Source organism: Podarcis pityusensis, assembly GCF_964106645.2.
Source record: "Podarcis pityusensis genome assembly, chromosome: 7".
In the NCBI taxonomy this organism is placed as follows: Eukaryota; Metazoa; Chordata; class Lepidosauria; order Squamata; family Lacertidae; genus Podarcis; species Podarcis pityusensis.
Window position 1 is genome coordinate 8,825,286 of NC_138031.1, and position 26,460 is coordinate 8,851,745.

Sequence of the window (26,460 nt, forward strand, 5' to 3'; positions counted from 1 at the left end):
TGACCCCATCTCTCCCACTTCCTCATTCGTCACTTCTACAGGTGCTGCTACATGATCTCTGTCTTTGAGCTCTTTGCTCTCCTACTTTTAAGGCTCGCCAGGTTCTGGGAGATGGAGGGTATGGAATGCTTCTAATGACAACATGCCAGTTGGGTGTTGTTCCAGCTCTCCTATGATTTCACAGCTTTCTCCCTCATCTGCCTCTGAGCTGCGACCTCCCTCAAACCCCTGTTGTAAATCTATACTGTCTTCCTGTTCCTCCTCCCTGAAAGGGTCAGGACGAGGAGGCAGTCTCCACCATTCCTCCTCTGCCCAGTCCCTGACATACCACAGTCTGGTCATATCCTACATCCAGACCTCTTGGGACAGGCTTCAAAATATAAAGACCCACAGAAATGGGTAGAGTTGAAATCTGTCTGGTGGTAGTCACAACAACCTCTGCAGGGGAGTTTTGATAGAAATATTTGAGAGTGAGCAGGCAAAAAACACTCAAACTTACTGTCGTTTTCTATTACCAGCGAGTTGAAGAATAATTGAGCCACACCCTAAATTCTTTTGAAATAAGGCAAATAGAACTCTTAGCAGTGCTGCGGGAGCCAATTGGGGGAAGATGTTGGAAGATTCTAGAAGAAACTGTTGACAGTTGAGAACCAAGATGATGTATAATCATTGTGTACAAAGGAGACTGGTTTAGAATCGTACTCTCACAATCATTTAATGTGGATTAATTACTGGTGTGAGAAGGCTAGAATAGCATAGTAGCAAAAAGACTGAGTGATGGATAATGAAGGCACCCATTCAGATCTCATCGAGCTATACCTGAATAACACTAGGTGGTTCACTCAGCCTCCCCACCCTGACCCCTGCCTTAACACCTTCATGGGGATAATAATGACTGATCTTCCAGTGTCGTCATTAGAATTGCAGTATAATCTCAGGAACACGCCTGAAAGTGCTGTATTCAAATACTATATCTTATGGACCATTGAACATTTCACATTTAAAACTATGGAGCTCCTTTGAGAATACTTCAGTTCTTATGCTAGGATGGAATTCTTTGAAATACTAATTGAAAATCTGTATTGATAGGATTGCCTCTTCCAAGGCATTATTCCTGCATTTTGATTGAGAAGAAGGGGATCTGGGCAGAGAAGTATCAGTATTTGCTTATTCAATAAATGGAAGCCATATTGGCACAAATACACCTGACTTTTCTAAGTCATAGAATCATAGAGTTGGAAGAGACCACAAGGGCCATCGAGTCCAACCCCCTGCCAAGCAGGAAACACCATCAGAGCACTCCTGACATATGGTTGTCAAGCCTCTGCTTAAAGACCTCCAAAGAAGGAGACTCCACCACACTCCTTGGCAGCAAATTCCACTGTCAAACAGCTCTTACTGTCAGGAAGTTCTTCCTAATGTTTAGGTGGAATCTTCTTTCTTGTAGTTTGGATCCATTGCTCCGTGTCCGCTTCTCTGGAGCAGCAGAAAACAACCTTTCTCCCTCCTCTATGTGACATCCTTTTATATATTTGAACATGGCTATCATATCACCCCTTAACCTCCTCTTCTCCAGGCTAAACATGCCCAGCTCCCTTAGCCGTTCCTCATAAGGCATCGTTTCCAGGCCTTTGACCATTTTGGTTGCCCTCCTCTGGACACGTTCCAGTTTGTCAGTGTCCTTCTTGAACTGTGGTGCCCAGAACTGGACACAGTACTCCAGGTGAGGTCTGACCAGAGCACAATACAGTGGCACTATTACTTCCCTTGATCTAGATGCTATACTCCTATTGATGCAGCCCAGAATTGCATTGGCTTTTTTAGCTGCCGCGTCACACTGTTGGCTCATGTCAAGTTTGTGGTCAACCAAGACTCCTAGATCCTTTTCACATGTACTGCTCTCAAGCCAGGTGTCACCCATCTTGTATTTGTGCCTCTCATTTTTTTTGCCCAAGTGCAATACTTTACATTTCTCCCTGTTAAAATTCATCTTGTTTGTTTTGGCCCAGTTCTCTAATCTGTCAAGGTCGTTTTGAAGTGTGATCCTGTCCTCTGGGGTGTTAGCCACCCCTCCCAGTTTGGTGTCATCTGCAAATTTGATCAGGATGCCCTTGAGTCCATCATCCAAGTCGTTGATAAAGATGTTGAATAAGACTGGGCCCAAGACAGAACCCTGTGGCACCCCACTAGTCACTCTTCTCCAGGATGAAGAGGAACCATTGATGAGCACCCTTTGGGTTCGGTCAGTCAGCCAGTGACAAATCCACTGAGTGGTAGCATAGTCAAGACCACATTTTACCAGCTTCTTTACAAGAATATCATGGGGCACCTTGTCAAATGCCTTGCTGAAATCAAGGTAGGCTACACCCACTGCATTCCCTTCATCTACCAGGCCTGTAATTCTGTAAAAAAACGAGATCAGGTTAGTCTGACATGACTTATTTTTCAGAAATTCATGCTGACTATTGGTGATCACAGCATTCCTTTCTAGGTGCTCACAGACTGTTTGCTTAATGATCTGCTCCAGAATCTTTTTTTTTTTAAAATGATATTTATTAAAATTTCAAAAAGAGGAATTACATAAATAAAGAAAAGGAGAAAAAAAACCCAATAAAACAAAAACTGGATTTTGCCAGTCATTTCCGCCAATTCCATATAGTCCATCACCTTCATCTGCCATTCTTCCAGAGTGGGTAGGTCTTGTGTCTTCTAATACTTTGCAATAAGTATTCTTGCTGCTGTTGTGGCATACATAAAGAAAGTTCTATCCTTCTTTAACACCAATTGGCCGACTATGCCCAGGAGAAAGGCCTCTGGTTTCTTCAGAAAGGTATATTTAAAAACCTTTTTCATTTCGTTATAGATCATCTCCCAGAAGATCTGCTCCAGAATCTTCCCTGTTATTGATGTCAGACTGACTGGGCGGTAATTATTTGGGTCCTCTCTTTTCCCCTTTTTGAAAATAGGGACAACATTTGCCCTCCTCCAGTCTGCCGGGACTTCGCCTGTTCTCCAGGAATTCTCAAAGATGACTGCCAGTGGTTCTGAGATCACATCTGCCAGTTCTTTTAATACTCTTGGATACAGTTCATCTGGCCCTGGAGACTTGAATACATCTAGACTAGCCAAGTATTCTTGTACTATCTCCTTAATTATTCTGGGCTGTGTTTCCTCTGCTGAATCATTTGCTCCAAATTCTTCAGGTCGGGCATTGTTTTCTTTATCGGAGAAGACCGAGGCAAAGAAGGCATTGAGGAGTTCAGCCCTTTCTGTGTCCCCTGTTTGCATTTCACCATCTTCTCCTCTGAGTGACCCCACTGTTCTTCCTTTTGCTACGAACATACCCATAAAAGCCTTTTTTGTTGCTTTTAACCTCTCTAGCAAGCCTGAGTTCATTCTGTGCTTTAGCTTTTCTGACTTTGTGTCTACACGTGCTGGCTATTTGTTTGAATTCCTCTTTAGTGGTTTCCCCCCTTTTCCATTTTTTTGTACACATCCTTTTTTAATCTTAACTCAGTTAAAAGTTCTTTAGATAGCCACCTTGGCTTCTTTAGGCACCTTCCATGTTTCCGTCTCATTGGTATTGCCTGAAGTTGTGCTTTTACTATCTCCCTCTTAACAAACTCCCAGCCATCATGAACTCCCTTTCCTTTTCGTATTACTGTCCATGGGATCTCACCCAGCACTTCCCTGTGTTTTATGAAGTCGGCTTTCTTAAAGTCAAGAAATTGAGTCCTAGTATGCTTGGCTGCTCCTTTCCGCTGTATAGTAAACTTCAGAAGAGCATGATCACTCACGCCTAATGATCCTTCCACTTCTACCCCACTAACCAGGTCATCAACATTGGTTAGGACCAGATCTAAAATGGCTGTTCCTCTTGTTGCTTCTTCCACCTTCTGGACAATGAAGTTGTCTGCAAGGCTAGTGAGGGATCTGTTTGACCTTATGCTCTTGGCTGAGTTTGACATCCAACAAATATCCGGGTAATTGAAGTCCCCCATTACTACTATCTCCCTTCCTTTTGCATGCTTGGCCATCTGTTCCAGGAAGGCATCATCTCCATTTGGCTTGGGGATCTATAGTAAACTCCCACAATGAGGTCACTGTTATTCTTCTCTCCCTTAATTTTGACCCAAATGCTCTCACTTTGGCTTTGAGGTTCTAAATCTTGGATCTCTTCACAGGTATACACATCCCTGACATATAACGCCACTCCTCCTCCTTTCTTGTCTGGTCTGTTTCTCTGAAATAGATTGTATCCCTCCATTATTACATTCCAATCGTGGGACTTATCCCACCAGGTTTCAGTGATGCCTATTATGTCATATTTAGTTTGCTGTACCAAGAGCTCAAGCTCATCTTGTTTATTTCCCATGCTTTGCGCATTAGTGTAGACACATTGAAGTCCATTAATCATTCCCCCGTGACTCTTATTTAAGGATTTTTTCCTCCCACCACTAGGTCTGCGTGCTGTTTGCTCCATTTGGTCTATGACATTTGGATGATCACCTTCATCAATTGATAGACTCCTACCTTCAGGAGCACTGTCTCCCTCACCCACATTAGTCAGTTTAAAGCCCTCCTGATGAGGTTTTGAAAGATGTCCTCCAATTTCTCCAAAGTATTATTTTTTCTTCCATTCTCATGGCACTTAAGCATTTATCCAGAATTTCTGTGGGTGTTTGGTTTTCTTTTCTTTCTTTTTTAGCATACTTTATTGTTGCTGTTCAACCCAAGCTTTCTGATGTGAGAAGACAACGTGGCAGTTACCTCATGATGTCTTCCCCTGGGAGTTAATTCAAGCATGGGTGAACTGGGAAGGCTACATGGTGCAAACCACTGGTGAGATATTTTGTAGAATGAAAGAGCACTTGCAAATGTATTTAGCCATTTCAAAGGTAAGGAAACTGTAGGAACATCTCTACGAGAATTTCACCCAAGTGTTCTCTTCCTGTTGACACTATCTGATGGTGGATACGTGTGCCTATTTTGTGCTACGTGAAAGATAAATGAATGTTTCTGCATCAGTAGATGATAAAGCAGAACACAGAATTGTGTAAAGTAAACCAGTAGCAGAATAACAGGAAATGTCAGGTGAAAGTGTGAAAGAATAGTGGTTCGGACTGAAGCATATGCATAAATCCCTAGTGAGAGCCAGTGTGGTGTAGTGTGATAGACTCGTAATCTGGGGAACCGGGTTCGCGTCTCCACTCCTCCACATGCAGCTGCTGGGTGACCTTGGGCTAGTCACACTTCTCTGAAGTTTCTCAGCCCCACTCACCTCACAGAGTGTTTGTTGTGGGGGAGGAAGGGAAAGGAGAATGTTAGCCGCTTTGAGACTCCTTCGGGTAGTGATAAAGCGGGATATCAAATCCAAACTCTTCTTCTTCTTAGTGTGAGGAGAGAAAATGATCCATCACTTTAAAGACACCCCCCAAAAAAGCCCAAAGAATCTGGGGAACTGTGGTTTCTTAAGGGTGCTGGAAATTAGACCTGTGGGGTAAACTACAGCTCCCATGATGCTTTTTTTGGGGGGGTGTGCCTGACTATGAATGTTCTTCCCCCCAGTCCAGATAATGATGGACTCACACAGCCTACCATTTAGAGAAGGCAGGGACATGTAATTTGAATCACAACAGCAATGGGGAGGTCCTATAGGCCTGGGGAAGAGCTACGTTAATACAGAACAGCCCAAAATAAACCAGTAATACCAAAGGAGGAGAGGAAAGAGCTGGGAAACTCATCTCCCCCCCCCCTTCATTTTATCTACAACCCTTGGAATCATAACATTGGAAGCCAGAAGATCTGAATAGAGCCATCCTACTAGTGCCAACAAAACAACAATTGACTTTTTTTCTGATTCAGCAGGAAACAGAATTCTAGTTCTATCGCCCCAGCAACTGTTCCAAGTTAAATTATTGTTAGAATACAACCATAGAGCAGTCTCCTTTGTCAGGAGAAAGCTTGGGTCATCTCAGCTCCCAACTGTCAACAGCTTATTGGAACCTTCTGACATCCATCCCCCTGACTGGCTCTCGCAACACCAATAGAGTTCTGAGTGCTTAAAAAAAAAAAATTAAAATAGGAATTGACTCTGTTCCTCCCTCCTCACCAGTCTGGGACCACTGTGGTAAGAAGTATTTGTTTTGTCTGTTTCTTCTCTACATATTGGGCAGCAGGGGGTGGCAACCATTTGTGCACCTAATTCTACTTACCCAACCATTGGTATGGTGGCCTTGCGGGCCTGCAGAACCCTGCCTGGTGTGATCCAGCATGAAGTGTTACATGCGGGCATCTCATGGCCATTGAGGAGCTGGTCCTCCATGCTAGCTAGGAGGTCAGATTCTAGGTGTGCCTGCTGAATTGGCCTATTGCAGGCAGGCCTGGGGGGTGGACTCTTCCTGGGACCAACTGAGGCCAGCAGGTTTCACTTGGGTTCTCTTGTCCAGTATTTAAAATGGCCTACCCTTGCTCCTGCACACAGTTTCCTTGTCGGATCTCTCACTCACTCTCACACACACTTTATGTTGTTGTCGTTATTGTGGTGCATTTGACCTTGTTGTGGACATTGTTGACTGCCATATTTAGGGCTGGGCAGGAATCTCCCCTTGGACCAATTAGCCTTGCCTAGTGGGTTTTACCTACCTCATAGCAATCATCAAAACTTTAGTGGTTTAAGCATTGGGTAAGCCTTAGTCATGGTTGATGGGAGGCTGTATCTTCTGCCTGTCCCTGCAAAGGGTAAGTTGTATCCTGATAAATGGAACCAGGAAGAACTGCTTCTATACAGACACCCAGGCAAGGCAATCCTCAACATGGTTTAAGCATTGGGTAAGCCTTAGTCATGGTTGATGGGAGGCTGTATCTTCTGCCTGTCCCTGCAAAGGGTAAGGGGTATCCTGATAAATGGAACCAGGAAGAACTGCTTCTATACAGACACCCAGGCAAGGCAATCCTCAACATGGTGATCCAACGGGGATGTTCCTACTTGATATAAGTCATAGGACATCACCACTTTAGGGTTGACTCCAATAATCAACACATCCAGCAGGTAGGCTGGATGAAAATGGTTATATCCAATTCCCATGCCAAACCTCTTACGTCAATAATCAATAAAGCTTTGGCCTTATTTGACCCAAGGAAGTAGTTGTCTTGCCTTCTGCACATAGCAGGCAGTGTGGGTTGGTGATGCTTGTGCATACACATTTGTGGATTCTTGCTTGTTTGTCCTTGAATCCTTCCATGGTGAATACTCTGCATTGGGTGGGGAGACTGCCCATAGAGAGATTCCATCTGTACCTTGTTGTTTATACAATCAATGACATGGGCAGCTCTTGTACTTTCTCCAGCTTCTGTCTGAGATCATGTCAATACAGTCGTACCTTGGTTTTCAAAGGAATGTTTTGGAAGTTGAACGGACTTCTGTTCAACTTCCAAGGTACAACTGTATATGTTGAAGGAGCCAAATGTTTAAGGACTAAAGAAGTTCTCTCCCATGGTCAATACTAGTGATTTGGTGATGACCAGTATAGTGGTAAATTTTGAAGCGCAGATGCTCATCATGGCAGATCCATACTCATGTCCCCAAGGAGACTCCAAAAATGTAGGTAGCGGTACTCCATTTATTAAGAGCTGTGTGATAGCACTCCGATGGATATTCAGCTTCTACAACTCACTGAGCTCATTCAAAATACATTCGACCACAAAAAAGTGCAAATTTTAGCTTTTCATTATAAATGCAAACAAGCTTGCAAAGAAGTGTTAAAATGTAGAGTGCTACCTGAAGACGAAACCTTATCAAAGTACTCTGCATCCACTTGATTATTTCCTATATACCAATTTTCTCTAAGATATCCATCACAAACTTCACCTCATTCACTTGACAAAGCAAGAAGGTTTCATCAGTTATCCTGGTTCATTTGTCAGATGACACAAACACATATGCTCTGAAGAAGTCCCAGAGCTGCAATCCCCTGTCCTCCTCCTCCATTACACCGCAGGTGATGACCCTTAGGTTAGGTTGTTGTTGTTTTGTTGCTTTTAATGATTTGGGCTCAAAGGAAGAACTTCAAGTTATCAATCTGGAGCTAGGTGCTGGGAAATAGAGCAAGTCCAATAGGGTAACTTTCTTATTCCCCAACAGGTGAGTGTGTTTTCTGACTCTTACATAAGAAAGCATGAACCAAGAAGATGAGAAAGACGGTGCAGAAATGGAGAGAGAGGTGAACTCAGAGGGTTTTGTCCAATCCACTTTTGAAGAAGCCAGGAATAGCAAGAAGAATGTAGGCAACACAGCAACCAAGAAACGGGTGAGTGAGAGTGGAGTGCTTCATCCAATCCACTCCCTAAAATAGGTATATAATATCCCTTCATGGCCTAGGACCCTCGTACCTATGGGACCGCCTCTCCCGGTATGCCCCACGGAGAGCCTCAAGGTCCATAAATAGCAACACCCTAGTGGTCCCAGACCCTAAGGAAGTTAGATTAGCTTCAACCAGAGTGAGGGCCTTTTCAACACTGGCTCCAGCCTGGTGGAACGCTCTGCCTCATGAGACCAGGGCCCTGCAGGATCTGATTTCTTTCTGCAGGGTCTATAAGACAGAGTTGTTCCGCCTGGCCTTTGGCTTGGAGCCAATTTGTTTCCCTCCCCCTCTTTCTTTTTTCTTTTCCTTTCTCCTCCTGCGATGAGGCTACATTTTAATATTTTAATGTTTCAATATTTTAATGTTGTATTTTAATTTTGTTTTTATGTTGTATTCATTCAACTTATTTTTATTATTGCTTGTTAGCTGCCCTGAGCCCAGCCTTTGCTTGGGAGGGCGGGGTATAAATAAAAATTATTATTATTATTATTATTATTATTATTATTATTATTATTATTAAAAAACCATGAATAAAAAGGAGGATACAACTGATCCATCAGTCACTAAAGGAGCAATCCTATGCACAACGAGCAAGTTGATTTAAGTTAAGCCAGCATAAATTTACACCAGAACCAAACTCCATTAATCAGTGGGGCTAGTGCTGCTCTGCTTAAGCCTGGCAGAGGTAAAAAAAAACTTTAAAATAGTGTTCTATGCTGTGTTCCCAGGTCACATGACCAAGCTTAACATGCTTAAGATCAAACTGAAATCCATTCTGATTCCACCTCCCCCACACTCCCAGAATACCATTTTTGAGGACTTACTCCAGCATCAGTTCAGCCAGCTACAGTTCAACACACAGTCATATGCCTATGACAGTTGAACACTGACAGGGGGTTGGACAAGATTATCTTCAAGATCCCTTCCAATTCTATCCTTCTATGTAGGTGGCTTTGATTACCAGTTGAGCATTTTTAATGTAGAATGGTAGCTTCAGCCACATGGACTCCATATATCTATTCCAAAGAGTAGGCACCTCTGGGCATTAGGTCGACTCCTCTGTCATAGAAAGTCATAGATCTTCAAGATAGGGGTGTAGCTTGAATTAATCACAATAAAAGATACCATCTGATATCTGTATTGCATAGATAACATATCTATTAAGGGTGTGGTGCTTAGCAATAAAGGACTACTGATAATTGAAAATAAGCAGGACTCAGTTTAGCATTGTGGTGAAATAGAACTAGTCCATTAAAAGGAAAGGAAAGGAAAAGGTTTGGTATATAATATTGCCTTCTCCCACTCCCATAGGTACCCACCTGCTCCTTGCTATGCTAACTGGCCCTTTAGAGGCAAGTGATGAGAGAAAGGGCTTTTTAAAAGGTGGAGCCCCCTTCATGAAATGTTCTCCCTAGAGAAAGTCTCCAGGCAGTGTCTACATTATGGCTGTTTCTGTTGTTTAGATTTAATATTTTTCTTTGTTTCTAATTTTGTAGCAGTTTGAATTTTAATGAGGTTGGAAACCACCCAGAGAACTCAGCTAACACTTGGTACAAAAAAAATGCATTTATGAAGCAATGTCCAGGTGTCAGACCTATATATTTTTTCTGTCTTTCCATTTAGGATCTTATTAGTGGTAAGTGTACTTAATTAATGTGCAGTCTCATCCCAGTATTTGCTGCTCCTTCCTGTAGGAGCTGTCCATGGTGCTGATTCTGGTAACGGTTGCTTCCTGTCTCATACCTGTGCAGCATGGCTACAATCTGTGGGTACTCTACAACACTGTTGGGGTAAGATGGCGCAACAGCAAAGATGGCTTCAAAAAGCAAAGGCTTTTGGCCCTTCAAAAAGCAAGGGTCTCAGTCCAATATACTAGAAGGAGCATCTCCATCCCCATTGTTCAGCCCAGACACTGAGGTCCAGTTCCAAGGTCCTTCTGGTGGTTCCCTCATTGCAAGAAGTGAAGCTGCAGGGAACCAGGCAAAGGGCCTTCTTGGCAGTGGCACCTTCCCTGTGGAATACCCTCCAGTCAGATGTCAAGGAAATAAAGAACTACACAACTTTTAGAATACATCTAAAGGCACCCTGTATCAGGAAGTTTTTAATGTTTAACTTTTATTATGTTTTTATATGTGCTGGATGCTGCTCAGAGTTGCTGGGGAAACCAGATAGGCAGGGTATAAATAATAAAACCATTATTGTTATTATTGTTGGAGATAGGCCATGTAACTCATTGTATGCACTGACTGGCCATGGCCCTCCTGGATTTTAGCTAAGTCCCAAGCTCTCCAGGTTTTTTGCCATGTGATCTGTGGTGAGGTTCTAATCATTATGTGCTTATGTCCTAGCTCCTGCCTCGCTTCTATAACATAACAAGACCTGAAGAAGCAGATTTTCAGATTACCCTTCTGTCTATCACCGTGACTATGTTTCCACTCGGAGCCTCCTTTGCAACCATTCCTGCTGGTTGGTTGTTAGATAGATTTGGCAGGTATAGAGATAAACTTGAGACTTGTGATCTACATGTCCTAGTATGGCAGGGTGTGGTGATGGGAGAATGTTGCTGACTACAGCCCCTCTAACCCCGGTTAACATCTTATAAAGCTACAATAACATTATCATTCCTCTTGTTCATTCAAGCAATAGGGTGGGGTTTCAGAGATAGAAAAATGCACACGTATTTGTCAGATGACATTTAACAATTGTTAGACATTTCATGGAGGGATATGTAGCAGTCAGAAACACAATAGGATCTAGTTAGGGCCCTGGAGACCTAATGGTAGCTAATGAAGCTTTGTTTTTAGGAGGTGGGTACATGCCTTCTGAATTCAAGATCATCCTTTCAATGTGGTTTCGTTCAATTATGTACCTAGGGCAGGCACCTAAAGATTTTTCCAGGTCAGTAGTAGAGCACATGCCTCCATTAAAAAGATCCCAGACTCTCTCTCCAGTTTCCCCAACTAACAAAACTTGCCTAGCATAGTGACAAATATTAGTTTTCTAGCCCTTGTGGAAATTCAGTGTGTCCTGCAATCTTTGAGATATCTGATTTGGTAGTAGGAGTTTTGGTGCCTCGTGTAGTTCTTTCTCCCTTCTGCAAACTATGACAATCAAAAGCAATTGTCCCAAAAAACCCCAAAACCAAAACAACAACAACAACCCTGAGGACTCCCTTGCAGTTCCATAGTACCTCCCCTCCTTTGCTCTTTAGATGGTACAATATATTCCCTACCTCACTGCTCCATTTCACTATCTTTTCAGGAAAGTTGCACTGATCATAACTAACCTTTCAGCAATTATATTTGCTGTTGTGATGACATTCTCACTTTCAATACATAATCACGGATACATCATCTTTTCACGTCTCTGCTCTGGAATAAGCACAGGTGAGTCAGGGTCCTGGATTTAGTGCCTTATATTTTAAAAAAGTTAAGGACACCTGGTCAGAAGTCAGCTTGCAATTTGTGCCATTAAGCTGATTAGATCAGGAACACTGAAATTTGGCACCTGGAAAAGAGCAGGAGAATAGGTCCTTGCACCCTCTGTGCTGTTTTGGGTGAGAAAGATCTTTTCATGAAGCAGTTTTCCCGGGATCTATGACTGCCTGCATCACTGCTGCAGGATCCATTAGACAGCCCCCTACTTTCACATGCACAGTTTATTTCTGGCCATTGTGCCCCCCTCCTGGTTTGCTGCTTCAGTGCCCCAGTTGGTTTCTCCTCAGCAACAATTCCTTTTACATCCCATTCATTTAGCCCACTATGATAATTTTTCTCTTTCTCAACAAGTCCTTTTACAGCAATATGCTCTCAACTTGGCTACAGCAGGTTAAGGAGGCAACTTCACCAGATTTTGCCACAGAGTTTGACAAGGGTACTCAGGTGCCTATGCCTTCAATCACTGAGCAACCCGTATCTGCCCTCTTCGATTGATTGCCCCACTTTCCAGATATGGGAATATACAATGAAAGATGCCAATCAGTGTCAGTCTGACTCTGCTCTCAAATGTGTACATGAAGCTTCTAAAAGTAAAGGTAAAGGTACCCCTGCCAGTTCGGGCCAGTCTTGCCAGACTCTAGGGTTGTGCGCTCATCTCACTCTATAGGCCGGGAGCCAGCGCTGTCCGCAGACACTTCCGGGTCACGTGGCCAGCGTGACAAGCTGCATCTGGCGAGCCAGCGCAGCGCACAGAACGCCGTTTACCTTCCCGCTGGTAAGCGGTCCCTATTTATCTACTTGCACCCGGAGGTGCTTTCGAACTGCTAGGTTGGCAGGCACTGGGACCGAATGGCGGGAGCGCACCCCGCCGCAGGGATTCGAACCGCCAACCGTGTGATCGGCAACTCCTAGGCGCTGAGGTTTTACCCACAGCGCCACCCGCGTCCCGTCTACATGAAGCTTCTACATTAGCTATTAGAGCCTCAGTCTCCACCTCTGTTTTTTCCAAGGCAATACTATTTTCAATTGAAGATGTTCTAGGCTATCCAACTCAGGACCCTGACAGAATCCAGAAACCACTTCTAAAACCTTCCCATGTCCTTGCATTAATCTCTGACTCACCTGTGGACTTTGCCCAGTCCTCCTCTCATGCAATGGCTGCTGGAATGGTCACAAGGAGACACCTCTGGCTAACTGACAGGGAGGTGAATGCTTCCTTGTGTACAGGTTTAACCTCTACGACCTTTGTAGGCACTAAACCTTTCGGAGATGTTGCCCTGCAGCAAATCCTAGCTGAAACCAAAGATAAGAAGTTGATGCCTTCTCAATGAAGAGATGATTACCATTATTCCAAGTATCCCTTTTTGCCCTTTAATTCCTTCCAAGAGTCACTCCCATGGGTGCAAAGGGATCTTCCCCAATTTCCTCCCACTATGTGCAACACACAGCATTCCCAAATCTATTCTGGAGGATTGAAAAAAACTATAGGAAAATATTTGCCGGGGCATCTGTTGACATTTCTATTCCACCTGAAGGAGCAGACATGTGGAACTGTTGCGTGCCACATGTCTGTTTACATTCCAGCACAGTATGCTGGGAACTTCCGTTGTGTATAGCTTTTGCTTTTCCCGTTCTCTCTGAGATGACATGAGAGAGAGAGATGACATGTTTCTTTGTCCTGATTTATGATTAATAAATCTGTAGTTGTAGTATGCTTCCACAAGCCTCACGCCTGTTCTGTTTGCACAGTTCTCTCTGCTGATAGCATGCCCTGGCTTTGAAGCCCGAGTTGCTGATTTACGTCGGAGCATGGGCCGATGGAAGGAGACATCCGAGCTGCGGCTTGCCAGCTGGCCTCCCATTCCTTGAATACAAGCCTTAATAAATAAATCATGTCACATGCATGTTGTGTATTACCATTTGAATTTCTATCTTACCAGGAATATGCTTCTGTGTTGGCCCTGTCTATCTTGGCGAGATCTCCCCTAGAAGCCTGAGGGGAGGCATTATCATGATGTACCAACTGTTTTATTTGTTTGGTTTCCTCGTGGCTCAGATACTTTGTCTTCAAGAAGTCTTGGGGACGGGAAAAGGTAATTCAGTGATATTAATTCTTTGCCTTATAGTATAGCGGAGGGGAGTGCTGCCCAGGATTTTGTGGAAACCAGTTTTGTAGATAACACTATCCATTTAAAAACCACAATGGTTTTTGGATGTGCTTGCTTTTAAAATAAGTAAGTGAGTAAGTAAGTGTCGGGAATCAAGCCTTTATCAGGAGAAACTGGCCACTCTCCAGGCACCCAGCTTGATCTCCTGTTGACCTCCCTGTCTGCATTCCCCAGCAGGATCCAGGCAGAGGTTGCGATAGGCGATCCTTCTCAGAGTGAGAAGAACACACCCCCTCTTTCCTGCCCCCCCAGGCAGGGGAAAGAGATAGACAGAAACGTATTTACATTCCTTTATTTCTGTCTTTGCAGCGTTACAAAAATCATTACTGCTCTCTTCAAGCTCCAGGATGTTGTTAGAATAAGTGCCACGCTTTTAACATGTGGTAGGAAAAGCTGCCGGTACTGCAACATTAATTTCCCCAAAATTAGTAAAGACTTTTTGGCCTGCCATCTTAGTTCAAAATGACATCTGGCATCCACATGTTGACTAAGGTTCCCCAACGTTGAAACCCTCATGCTGAGTTTGCTGATTATGTCTTAAAAGGCGTCCAAACCCAGAGAGAACAGAATGACCAACCAACCAACAAGACCCTTTCTCAAACATATGGTAGATAGCATCAGATGGAGCACTGCTGTTTCTTCACCTTATCTTCGTACTATCTTCTTCCACAGGCTTCCCAACTTTGATAAAACTTTTTGGTGTTATGCCATTTCTTCAGTTGCCTCTATTGCCCTTCTTACCTGAAAGCCCTCGGTACCTACTCATTCAGAAGAGGGATGAAGAGAGCTCAAGGAAAGGTACGATATGTTGAATTGCACTGGGACCTCTAAGTGTGAGCACCCTACATAGCTGTGCAATGTCACCCACTATTGGCTTGTCACATAAGGTCTCGCCATTCTAGCATCCTTGTTATTCCTACACGGTCAGTCATAAGAGCCCACTAACATCCATTTCAGAAGAACTACATATGAGAAGTATGAAAAACATGTTATGTAAATGTTCATTTGTTGTATACATAAATTTATTTATTGCATTTATATACTTAGTACCTTTCTGTCAGGGCACCCAAGGCAGTTTCCAGTGTTTAAACACCGAAGCAAATAAATGGTATAAAATGTAGAATTGGGCCAGGGTGGTGGAAAAAAAGACAGTCTCTCTGGAGCCAGCCATGTTGTTGTTGTTGTTGTTGTTGTTGTTGTTGTTGTTGTTGTTGTTGTTTTAGTAGTAGTAGTAGTAGTAGTAGTAGTAGTAGTAGTATTTATACCCCACCCATTTGGCTGGGTTGCCCAAGCTACTCTGGGCAACTTCCATCACAAATAAAAACACAATAAAACATCAAACATTAATAGTAACAATCTGATCCAATATTAAAAGTCATAATAACTTTAAAATAAACAACTTATATCAAACAAAGCAGCGTTCAACAATCCATCAGAATCTAATAGTAATCAGTAAAATTAAACATCAACAAATAATAATTAAACCGTTTAGACCACAATGAAGAATTATCAATCAATAAATCGTTGCACTTTTCTTCCTTCTCACAGTGATATGTGTGGCCATCATATATTTAGGGCAGTACAACGGGTTCTGCTGCACTGGGTGCCAAGCCAGTGGGGGAACTTCACTTTCTACATCTCTCCATTGGGAGTCCATTGATCCCTACTTTCTGCTACTGTTTCTTAACCAGTTTCTGGTCCAGAAGAGGACCTATTCTCTTTATCTCACAGCTGTGATGCTTATTCAGGATTCTTAGGTGCAGTGCTTTGCCAAAAGCTTTTCAAAAGTTCACAGTGCCAACTGATCACCTCTGTAAGTTTGCTGACATTGTAAAACAACTCTAAAAGGTGAGACAGGACTTACCCCTTGCAGAAACCGTGTTGCTTCTGCTTCAGCAAAACTTGTTCTTCTACGTGCTTGATAATTTTATATTTAATGTTTCTTTCCAGTCTTCTATGAACAGGTGTTAAGATAACCATAATGATAAGCATTTGGACTGATCAATCATGGATCTACTTATGTTGTTATGTTAATATAAATGAATGTAACACTTTTCAAATCTGGCTCCTTTTCACATTCCAACAACATGGAGAGCAAGATAAAATTTCTGCAAGAAATGGGGCCATTAGAGTGATGGCCCGAATGCTTTGGAATTTGTAGGACTTTATAAAGGCACTTTATACCCACATAGTCATCAAGGCAGTATTAGCCTGGGTTTTAAGTTTTGTATGAGGATTTCCACTACTCAGACATGAAGGAATCCTCAGCTGACAAAACTTTTTGGCCACAATGACAAATCCTCAAGGTAACTAGAGATTTCATCATTTTTGTTGACCTAGCAAGAGGGCAAGGACTCCAGAGCAGTCAAGCCTCCCTCATGTTGATCCACAAATCCCATGTTTCCAAGTAAAGGAAATAATATATTTGATGATAACCTGCACTATGACCAATGCCCCTCCTCAGCACTGTCTACCAGGCATTCCAGATGCTGTCTTCTGCAGCCTTTGCACTGGGTGGGCAAATCATTAGCTATCTTTGTAGCCTAACAATTTAATTGTATTTGGATTATGAATGTGTTTATTCAGCAAAAAACATATCAGTTCATGAAGGAATGGACCACTTCTAAGGGATATATTTCCTGTCCCTTGGAGTGATGACCTCTTTCCCCCATAATTTTCTATCATTCTTACTTTTTTTTAGTAATATGCTCCTCATATTCTGTTTATGCCTCCCTGCCTTTCTTTTGCTAAAGCTTCTGCTCTGCTTTTGTTTTTCTTATTTGGACATGACTTCTATTTTCCAAAACAAACTTTTTTTTCTTTTTCTTTTACCTTGAAATGCTTCCTTTATTGTATTCATTCACGACAGAGGCATCCACTTGACCTTGGTGGTATATTTACTGCTCTGCAGTGAGCATTCTGACTTCTGTATTTATGGCATTCAATGGCTCCCAAGCATTCTGGAAAGATTTCACCCTCTTGACTTCCTTCATCCAACTTTTCCTTTGTTACCAGCCTCTTCCTTTTTTCTTCTTCTTCTAGAAAGTACCTCTATTGAAGTCTGATCCTCTCTGCCTCTATTCTTAACATAGCACTGAAGAAACTAAGGAACAGAAATGATGTGGAGGATGAGATTGAAGAGCTCCATCAGGAGGACGTTGTTGAAAAGTCAGAAAAGAACATGAAACCTCTTAAACTGCTATATGCCAAAAAACTGCGAAGGCAAGTCATTGCCATAATTGTCTTGATGGTTGGACAACAGTTCGATGGCGTCAGTGTGGTAAGGAAGGTTGAGCTAGGCAAAATGAAGGCCCCTGTTGTACATACAATTTAGAGGCTGTCATACGAGCTACCACTCTTTGTCTCTATGGATGGCTGCATTCTTTGCCCCTGTTCTGTTTTTCAGATGCTTCTCCAAGTGTTAGAAATATCAAACTCTATAACACAAGGAGAGGGAAACTGTAGGCTTGTGGGTATTGTTGGGACTCCAGCTCTCACTGGCGAAGTTCTTGTCCAAAAACACATGGTGGGTTGCAGATTTCCCACTGCTGCCCAAGTAAATGGTCTTGCTCTACAGGAAAGATGGCATTGCTGAGGGGTAAAGGTCCCAGAGGGATGTGGGTGGTGCTGTGGGTTAAACCACAGAGCCTAGGACTTGCCGATCAGAAGGTCGGCGGTTCGAATCCCCACGATGGGGTGAGCTCCTGTTGCTCGGTCCCTGCTCCTGCCAACCTAGCAGTTCAAAAGCACATCAAAGTGCAAGTAGATAAATAGGTACCACTCTGGCAGGAAGGTAAATGGCATTTCTGTGCACTGCTCTGGTTCGCCAGAAGTGGCTTAGTCATGCTGGCCACACCGTACACTGGCTCCCTCGGCCAATATAGCAAGATGAGTGCCGCAACCCCAGAGTCAGCCACGACTGGACCTAATGGTCAGGGGTCCCTTTACCTTTACCTTTAAAGGTTCCAGAAGTACAGAGCGCTGAAGTCATTGGGGTAATCCTGAATGGCGAGTCATGCAGGGTTATTGACTGACATTGTTTCTTAAATGTGAATTGTATTCTCGTTAACTTTTCAATAATTCAAAAATCCAAGCCAAGTGGTGGAGCTAATCTGTTGCATGGTGCAACAAATTTTTGGTGGGGGTGTCCATTTATACCCTGCCTTTTTCCCTTATGAAACTCAAGGCAGCTTGCAGATACAAATAAGAGAAGGTTAAAAATGTTATATATAGCATAAGAACATTACATACTACAAGCTAACGTTACCAACCTATAATACTGATGCAGAGCTGAAATACCCTTATTAAATAATAATTACCTGAATCAGCAAGCCTTGGACACATGCAAAAGGTTGCATGCATGCTCTCAAATGGAATTGGGGCAGATGTTCTAAGAAAGGGATATTTATGCTATTCCATTGAAGGAGATGATTCCCCCCCAAAAAACTTTCTCAATTATCAGAGAAAAGCTAGACTGCATTCCACAAAATAATCCAGCTACATGAAATTGTTTGATCAATCACATGCCAAAGTAATACATTCACCTTTGGTGGACGTGCCCAAGGATTAAGGCTTTCTGGGAGATGATTTATAATGAACTAAAAAAGGTATTTAAATATACCTTCTTGAAGAAACCAGAGGCCTTTCTCCTGGGCATAGTCGGCCAATCGGTGTTAAAAAAGGATAGAACTTTCTTTATGTATGCTACAACAGCAGCAAGAATACTTATTGCAAAGCATTGGAAGACACAAGACTTACCCACACTGGAGGAATGGCAGATGAAATTGATGGACTATATGGAATTGGCGGAAATGACTGGCAGAATCCGTGACCAGGGAGAAGAGTCGGTGGAAGAAGATTGGAAGAAATTTAAAGACTATTTACAGAAATATTGCAAAATTAATGAATGTTAGAATGATGTTGGATTGAAGTTAAGTGGTTTCTAGCTGTACAGGTACAAAAGAATATGGAAAAATTGGTTTCTAATATGTAAAAATTTAATGTTATAATATATCAAGATTAAGGATTAGGATTAAAAAGGAGGGAAAGGAATTGTTGGATTAACAAATTGAATTGGAATACAAAAGAGGGAAGTAAGAGGAGGTCCGGGAAACAAGTAAATGTAAAAGAAGTGATGAAAAGATGGAATTGTTTTTAACTGTTTTTTCTTTTTTCTACTTTGTATTTTTTCTTTTTATTGTTAATCTTTTTATTAATGTGATTTTTCTGCTTTTGAAACTTTAATAAATATTATTAAAAAAAAAAAAGTACATACATTAGAACTTCTGCAGCAATTTTGATCAGACGTATACCTGGTGGCAAATCTCAGTAGGACCTGATTTTGCAAGGAAGAGATCCAAGTCAACTCTCCCTTATCTTAGAAGGGCCTTTTTCTAGGGAATAGCTCTCTTCATTTCCAACTTGGATCCTCTAATGCAGAGCTTTCCAAACTGTGTGTCACGACGCATTAGTGTGTCGGCTGCAGTGTGTAGGTGCGTTGCGCCAATGTGCCCCACACTCCTCCTGGGGCTGGAAAGGGAACCGGCAACCCACCAGTTTGCTAGTGAAACTGAAATTGGTGTGTCACAAAAAGGCGCATGGCTAAAAAGTGTGCCACCAACATGGAAAGTTTGGAAAGCTCTGCTCTAATGTGTAGAAAAGCTGTAGGGAGATGTGAATTTCTATGCCAAGATTACATGTCCAGCAGACTGAGGAAAATTTGGAAATGGAGGAGGATGCCAAGAAAATTGCAGCTCTGAAGCATAGGATATGTTACTTAAAGAGTTGAGACAATTATAGAGATCATGCTAGATTAGGGGTAGCTGATATCCAAGTCCTGCAGAATCGGGTCGGTTATGTATCTTTGTCAACATTCTTTTTCTTCCATTCAGATAAGACTTGTAATGGTATGCATCTTCTTTTCAGGCATACTCTTATGCAGAGAGAAACTTCAGAAATATAAATATGGGGATATATTCATCCCGATTTGCGACAATAGCAGCCACCACTTTTTTATGTATCTCAATGGTATTTGGGGTAAGCATCTTCTACCTCTTTCTCACTAACCTTCTAGATCTTGGAAATGCATGCAACATTTTATAACTATTTTGTGCCAATTTAGGTGCCCCCCCTTCATAAAAACCACAAGAATTATAGTTTTACATGAGTTGTCTGAGTATTATTTTGAAGAGCAGTCCTACATGTTAGCATATACTACCTGGCTTCTTGGAAGCTGTCCGAAGGGGTATTTAAAAAATCAATTTGCAAATTAGTTTAGAATTTGATTTTTTTGTTTAAATAAAATTTGAGTTGGTGAGAGCAAGGACTCTTACCTTTGTGCCTTTTGTTTTCTAAGGAGAATGTGCCTTATCTCTGTCCTACTACCACAGAATTTATACTTTCCAAGTATGAAAAAGGAAATTAGTGCTACACCAGTTTAGGACTGTTGTATAGCTATGTCCAAAAGACTGCAATCTATACACCCAGGATAGTTAACATGGTGCTCTCCTGAATTTGTTAGATTATAACTCCCATCATTCCCAATAACTGAACATTCTGACTAAGGCTGATAAGAGTTGTAGTCCAACAACATCTGGAAGCTAAACCATCTCTGCACACTTACTTTACTGTTAAGTCCTGATTTCTTTGAGTAGGTATTTGCAGGCTTTCATTCAACTCCTTCTTATTTAAGATCCTTGACACTCATATACACACACAGTTGTGGCAAACACTCACTGCGCTGTTGTTTTTACATGGATTCTTGCTTAATGTAAGCTTGTATGTGAACCTAAAGAGTTGCCCTGATTTATTTATTTTTTAATCCCAATATGTTTCTGTGTTGCCACACGCTCTCTACACTTTGATCTGTAATTCTGATTCCGCTCCCCTTCCCCCATCATAGAATCATGGGTTTGGAATGAGCACAAGGTATCATCCAGACTGGCCCTTGCAATTCATAACTTTCTTGCACAAACATTCACTAATCACAGGTAGGTAGCCCTGTTGGTCTGCTGTAGTTGAATCAGGAATCACAAGACAGAGAAACCAGTAGGAGAACATTTCAGTCTCCCAGGAGATTCTATACAAGATCTCAAAGTAGCTGTCGTATTACAAAAGAATTTCAGAAATAGACTGGAAAGGGAAGTTGCTGAATTGTAACTTATTACCAAACTTCAAACCATGGAGAGACCTGGTCTGAATAGAGACATTGGATTCTTATATTATTATTATTATTATTATTATTATTATTATTATTATTAGCCATCTCACCCCTTGCTTTTTCCTGTAAGACCAATTGCAGTCGTCAACAGGTTTACCACACCTATCAGCCAATCACCCATTCCCACCACCCTTCTAAGTAATACCCTTCCCCACCCTCTCACTATATATAAGGGTCTGGTGACTTCTGTTTCAGTGTATCTGAAGAAGTGTGCATGCACACGAAAGCTCATACCAATAACAAACTTAGTTGGTCTCTAAGGTGCTACTGGAAGACATTCACTAAAAAAATAAGAAGAAACTCTAAAATGCTAGTATAGTAGAACCTACCTTTGGAGAAGCCAAAATGATGCCTCTTCAGCATGTCTTATTCCTCTTTATGCTTAGTAATTTTATCTTTGTCGTTATATTCTTTAGATTTTTATTACTGATTATAAGGGGCGCAGGTTTTCACTTCTCATTGGCTTTGCGGTGAGTGGTTTCATCTGTGTCCTGTTAACCGTGGCCATGGAACTGCAGGTTTGTAACTGGTGGCATTTAGAGCTGAGAATCGCTAAATGGGCTGTCCTCTAGCCCACTTCCCCTATAACACGCACTATGTAACAGCTCCAAAGCTAGTGGGGAAGCTGGCAGTAGACGCATCAGAACATTTCCTTTCCCCAAAATTATGTATACAAGCTGAGGTGATTTGAAATGGCTGTACTGTTAGTTGGTGCTTCCAACACCTCTGTTGTTTAGCAGTGAGTAAGGAGGTAAAATCATGGAATCATAGAACTATAGAGTTGGAAGGGACCCCAAGGGCCAGCTAGCCCAACTCTCTGCAATGCACGAATCTGATCTAAAGCATCCATGACAAATAGCCATCTCAACTCTGCTTAACAACTTCCAGTCTTGCGGGCTCAAGTTCAAATGTTGGCCGGTATAAGTCAGCCTCGTATGTTTATATGAATGGATAAGAATGAGTATAGTCTCCACCCTGTGAACATCACAGTGGTACCTCTGGTTGCGCACACTCCGGGTTATGAGCTCCACTAACCCAGAAGTAGCCGCTCCAGGTTGCAAACTTTGCCCCAGGATGCAAGCGGAAATTGCGCGCCGGAGGGACACATGTGGCGGGAGGCGCCATTAGTGAAAGTGCGCCTCATGTTACGGGTGGTTTCCGATTACGAACGGAACTCCGGAATGGATTCTGTTAGTAACCAGAGGTACCGCTGTACATGGACGTTGCATTCCAAGATGACAGATTTCACAGGGGCTTGGTTCTTGCTGTATTGCACTCCTACTGCATTCTGTGGGCCAGAATTTTAAGGAATAAGGGATAGCAAATGGAAAGATGAGTTTTGCTCTTGGGCCCAACTCCCGGCAGCTCCAACCAATATGATCAATGGTTAGGGATTATGTGAATTATAGTCTCGCAGCATAATTCTATGTCATGCTAGCCACATGACCTGGAAAGCTGTCTGGATAAATACCAGCTCCCTCGGCCTGAAGCGAGGTGAGCACTGCACCCCATAGTCGCCTTTGACTGGACTTAACTGTCCAGGGGTCCTTTACCTTTTTATGCACTTTGAGGTATATCAAAAAACAATCAAGCAGTATATAACTTTTATGAAATAAAGGGCACCTGACAAGATCACAAGTACATAACTGAAATACAGTCTACTTTCTCCAACAGAGTGTCATCTCAGATATGGGGTATTTCAGCGTAATCTTAATCATCATATTCCTTTTTGCACATGGCATTGGGCCAGGTAAGTGCTTAGATGATGCGTTGAGCTCTTTAGATGATGGGAGAGAGATGAATAAGTGATCAATGTAAGTGATCATAGTAGAAAGACACACAGCTATGGGGAGTTGGTAATTCACCATAGAAGGCTAGGGAGTTACTATTAATGTTGCACTCCTCACATAGAGAGATTCATGGCTGCCTGTCTGCTGTGTGTGATGTGCCAACCTGAGTTAGATCTAACTTGAACGTGGAGAAGGTTGTTCATGTGAGATGTGCTGCTGAGACCTGGGTGGGTGAGCTAGGAGAACCTGATCACATCCAGATGTGCCTGTCAACATACACGATGTAGCATGAGCACAGGCTGCAGGTGTTGGGGGGTGATGGAGAGGGAGGAGTTGCTGTGATTCATAGGACACCCATCCATCTTGGAGCTAGCCATGAGAGCCAGCACCTGGCATCAGGCCGAGGAGAAAGTACCCTCCACCCTGCCCTCTCCAGTGCAGAAGATGCCATTCTATACTTTGGTATACCAGAGAAGTAAAGACAAGGCAGTGACACAGAGGAAAGTAAGAGCATGTGGTTATTTTCACTTGATATTTTGGTAGCATTTGATACCATTGACGGTGGTGTGACTTGGTGAGATGGGCATTGGAGACATTCTTTTACAGTGGTTCTACTCCTCCTATTTCAGAGCCCTGGGTGATTATCTCTTGGTCCCCTGCCAATTGTGCTCTGACATCCTGCAGGGTACCATATTTTCCTCCATGCTGTTTCCCTATGAAGCCATTGTGGGAATAGTCATTAGCAGACTTGGGAAGAGCTGTCATCAGTGCAGTAATGATACCCAATTTCCATTTCTCTGTAACATCTGTATCAGGAGAAGTCTGCAAAACCCTGCACTGGCACCTTGACTTAGTAGAGGTCTGGATAAGGATCAACAAACTGAGTTTGAACCCTCCAAATATTGTGGGCCATGCCATCCATTTTCTAAAAACCTCTAGGATGGATTACTGCAATGCCTTCTTTCCCAGCGTACCGATGAGGTTGGGCTGGAACCTACAACTAGCACAATAAGTAATGCCCCAACTGGTCATCTCACTCCTTATATACCCATTAACGACTGTGCTCTGAAGGTAGGGACTATGGCGATCACACAGGGTCGCCGGACGTTTAATGGTCTATTGATTCCTGTGCCACCACTGTGCTCTCTTTACTGCTGCCACCAACCAGTTACTCTCTGGTAAAACACTGAGTCCAGTCAGTTGTTAAAAGTGAACAAAAAAACCCCAAGTTTATTTTACAAACATTAACAAGTTTATGGTTTCTCAGATAATATACCTGTCAGTACCTTAACTTTAGTTTCTTCACTGGCCTATACCTTCCTAATACCTTCTGACTGATTATCTCAACTGTTTGACTGACTCCTCTTAACAAATTCTCTCCCTCTCTCACACCAGACTAGCCCAACCCAACCCACAGACTTATCTTCTCTGTTTCTCCTAACTCCAGACTGTCTTTTCAACAACTCTAATTCTAACTCACTCTCTAAAAAAACCCTCTGTGCTTAAACCTTATACACAGCTAACTCTGCCCCCTGGGTTCCCATCGGTTAGTCATTTTACAATTAGTTAACTCTTTCCCTATGAACCCAGTATGTTGTCACACACATAGGAGGGCAAACGCCACAGGGACCTATTGCAAATACCATCTCATCAGGAGGTCTGTTCCATATGATGTCCTAATCTGACCTTGAGTGTGGTGCCACCTTGCCTTTGGCATCCTCTCCCATCACTCATCAGCAAGGCACCATATCTTGGTTGTGTTTTTGGCACCTTTTGAAGACCTTCCTTTTTCACCAAGCCTTTTAAGTGGAGATCTTCATCCTAATCTGCACCTGTATTAGTTTTGAAATTACGGGATTGTCTTTAGTTGTTTTTATTGTGGCTGTTTTTACTGTGAAATTGATCTGAGATGTCTCACTGGAAGCAGTAATAAACTGAATCAAGTAAAACAATAACTAGGAAAGATCAATTTTCAAGGGTGGGGGAGTATTAAATTCCTGGAATCCTTTCTATCCACCAAAGGTCCACTTCCATCTGTGCTAGTGGTGGAGCTCTTCCTTCAGTCATCACGATCTTCAGCCATTGTGATTGCACAGTTTTTGCATTGGCTCCTAAGCTTTGTCGTAGGACTGATTTTCCTTTACATAGAGGTGAGTGATTTTGAAGGTAATTTTGATGAGGAGTGCAGACTTTGCTCCTTACAAAGGAGCATTATTCCCCCCAAAAATGAGGGGAGCTGGGTGGAGCCAAGAAGGATATATGGGTGTTATGGATGGATGGATGGATGGATAGATAGATGATAGATAGAACTCTACATTATACTCATGTCTGCCTCTTTCTCTCCTTCCCTGCCCCCATTTTCCCCATCTCTAGATACATATTGGGCCCTATAGCTTAATCTTTTTCTGTCCATTTGGTTTCGCCATCTTTGTTTATATATTCAAGTTCATGCCAGAAACCAGAAACAGAACCTTTGTGGAAATCAGGGGGAAAGTGAACACGCGGAATCCCAGGAGGGTACATTTCAAGATGCCATCGCCCAAGTAGAAACTTGTTAAGCAGCATATGCAGTTTGTTCATTTATTAAATAGGGTTTTTTTAAAAAGAAATAAAAAAAACATATTCCAAGAGATTTCTTGTGGTTACTCTTAAACTGAATAATGACAATGATTATGTTGCAGTTTTCCTTTTTGTCTGAACACTCCACACCATTGTCAGGCTTTTCCATGCCATGAAAGTGTCCAAATTTCAGGAAGGCAACAGACAAATACCTCAACAGCTGCCCCCCTTCCAGGTCTTAGTATTATTATTATTATTTTGTGAATGTCTTGTGAACAGTATTTTGGCTGGGCCAAATTAGATTCCACTCCAGAACAGGCTACATCTTTGTTGCCTTTACTTATTTACTACAGACATGTAGTTACTGTAAGGTAAAGGTAAAGGTAAAGGGACCCCTGACCATTAGGTCCAGTCGTGGCTGACTCTGGGGTTGCTGCGCTCTCGCTTTATTGGCCGAGGGAGCTGGCGTACAGCTTCCAGGTCATGTGGCCAGCATGACTAAGCCACTTCTGGCGAACCAGAGCAGCGCATGAAAACGCCGTTTACCTTCCCGCCGGAGCGGTACCTATTTATCTACTTGCACTTTGATGTGCTTTCGAACTGCTAGGTTGGCAGGAGCAGGGACCGAGCAATGGGAGCTCACCACGTCGTGGGGATTCGAACCGCCTACCTTCTGATTGGCAAGTCCTAGGCTCTGTGGTTTAACCCACAGCGCCACCCTGAATTTACTGTAGAGGCCCGTAATTCATCCTGAATGACAGCCCATCACATAGGCTATGATCACCACTTCGTTCATCACCACAGCACCACCTTGGGGTGAAAAATTGCCTGTTTATCATCCCAGCACCTAGCTGCTACTTTTAACAGCACTGAAGTCTCCTCTAGGGTAGGATGCCCCCATTCCCAGATTTCTCCAAGGGGTGA

At 42.7% G+C, this 26,460-nt stretch overlaps 2 protein-coding genes across 5 annotated transcripts in view; one reads left to right on the forward strand and one right to left on the reverse strand.

Moving 5' to 3' along the window:
* LOC308480794 (solute carrier family 2, facilitated glucose transporter member 5-like) overlaps positions 1–5,951 on the reverse strand; it is a 25,111-nt gene extending 19,160 nt beyond the window's left edge. The window contains exons 1-2 of the mRNA XM_081012657.1: positions 5,934–5,951; positions 500–633 (exon numbers count right to left, since the gene is read on the reverse strand). Of these exons, the coding sequence (XP_080868783.1) occupies positions 500–633; positions 5,934–5,936 (137 nt within the window). The 5' untranslated portion in view covers positions 5,937–5,951. The remainder of the gene's footprint in view (positions 1–499; positions 634–5,933) is intronic.
* LOC308480814 (solute carrier family 2, facilitated glucose transporter member 5-like) lies at positions 707–25,607 on the forward strand. 4 transcript variants are annotated; one of them, XM_081012691.1, is made up of 14 exons: positions 707–833; positions 4,709–4,842; positions 8,144–8,309; positions 10,058–10,153; positions 10,712–10,854; positions 11,625–11,749; positions 13,741–13,893; positions 14,641–14,766; positions 17,061–17,248; positions 19,894–20,004; positions 21,604–21,705; positions 22,862–22,937; positions 25,000–25,127; positions 25,351–25,607. In XM_081012691.1, the coding sequence occupies exons 3-14, from the start codon at positions 8,178–8,180 to the stop codon at positions 25,522–25,524; spliced, it is 1,554 nt and encodes a 517-aa protein (XP_080868817.1). In that variant the 5' UTR covers positions 707–833; positions 4,709–4,842; positions 8,144–8,177; the 3' UTR covers positions 25,525–25,607. The 4 variants fall into 4 exon arrangements, with proteins under 4 accessions (XP_080868817.1, XP_080868818.1, XP_080868816.1 ...); XM_081012692.1 differs by lacking the exon at positions 707–833 and having other exon boundaries at positions 4,479–4,842; XM_081012690.1 differs by lacking the exons at positions 707–833; positions 4,709–4,842 and adding an exon at positions 5,995–6,130.
* Positions 25,608–26,460: the final 853 nt, after the last annotated feature.

What these genes read in the sequence shown, in the direction of transcription:
- LOC308480814 (XM_081012691.1), top strand. Translation starts at nt 8,178, where the DNA reads ATGAACCAAGAAGATGAGAAAGACGGTGCAGAAATGGAGAGAGAGGTG. An exon ending in TGCACATGGCATTGGGCCAG is followed by an intron (nt 22,938 to 24,999) that starts GTAAGTGCTTAG and finishes TATCCACCAAAG; the next exon opens with GTCCACTTCCATCTGTGCTA. An exon ending in TGATTTTCCTTTACATAGAG is followed by an intron (nt 25,128 to 25,350) that starts GTGAGTGATTTT and finishes CCCCATCTCTAG; the next exon opens with ATACATATTGGGCCCTATAG.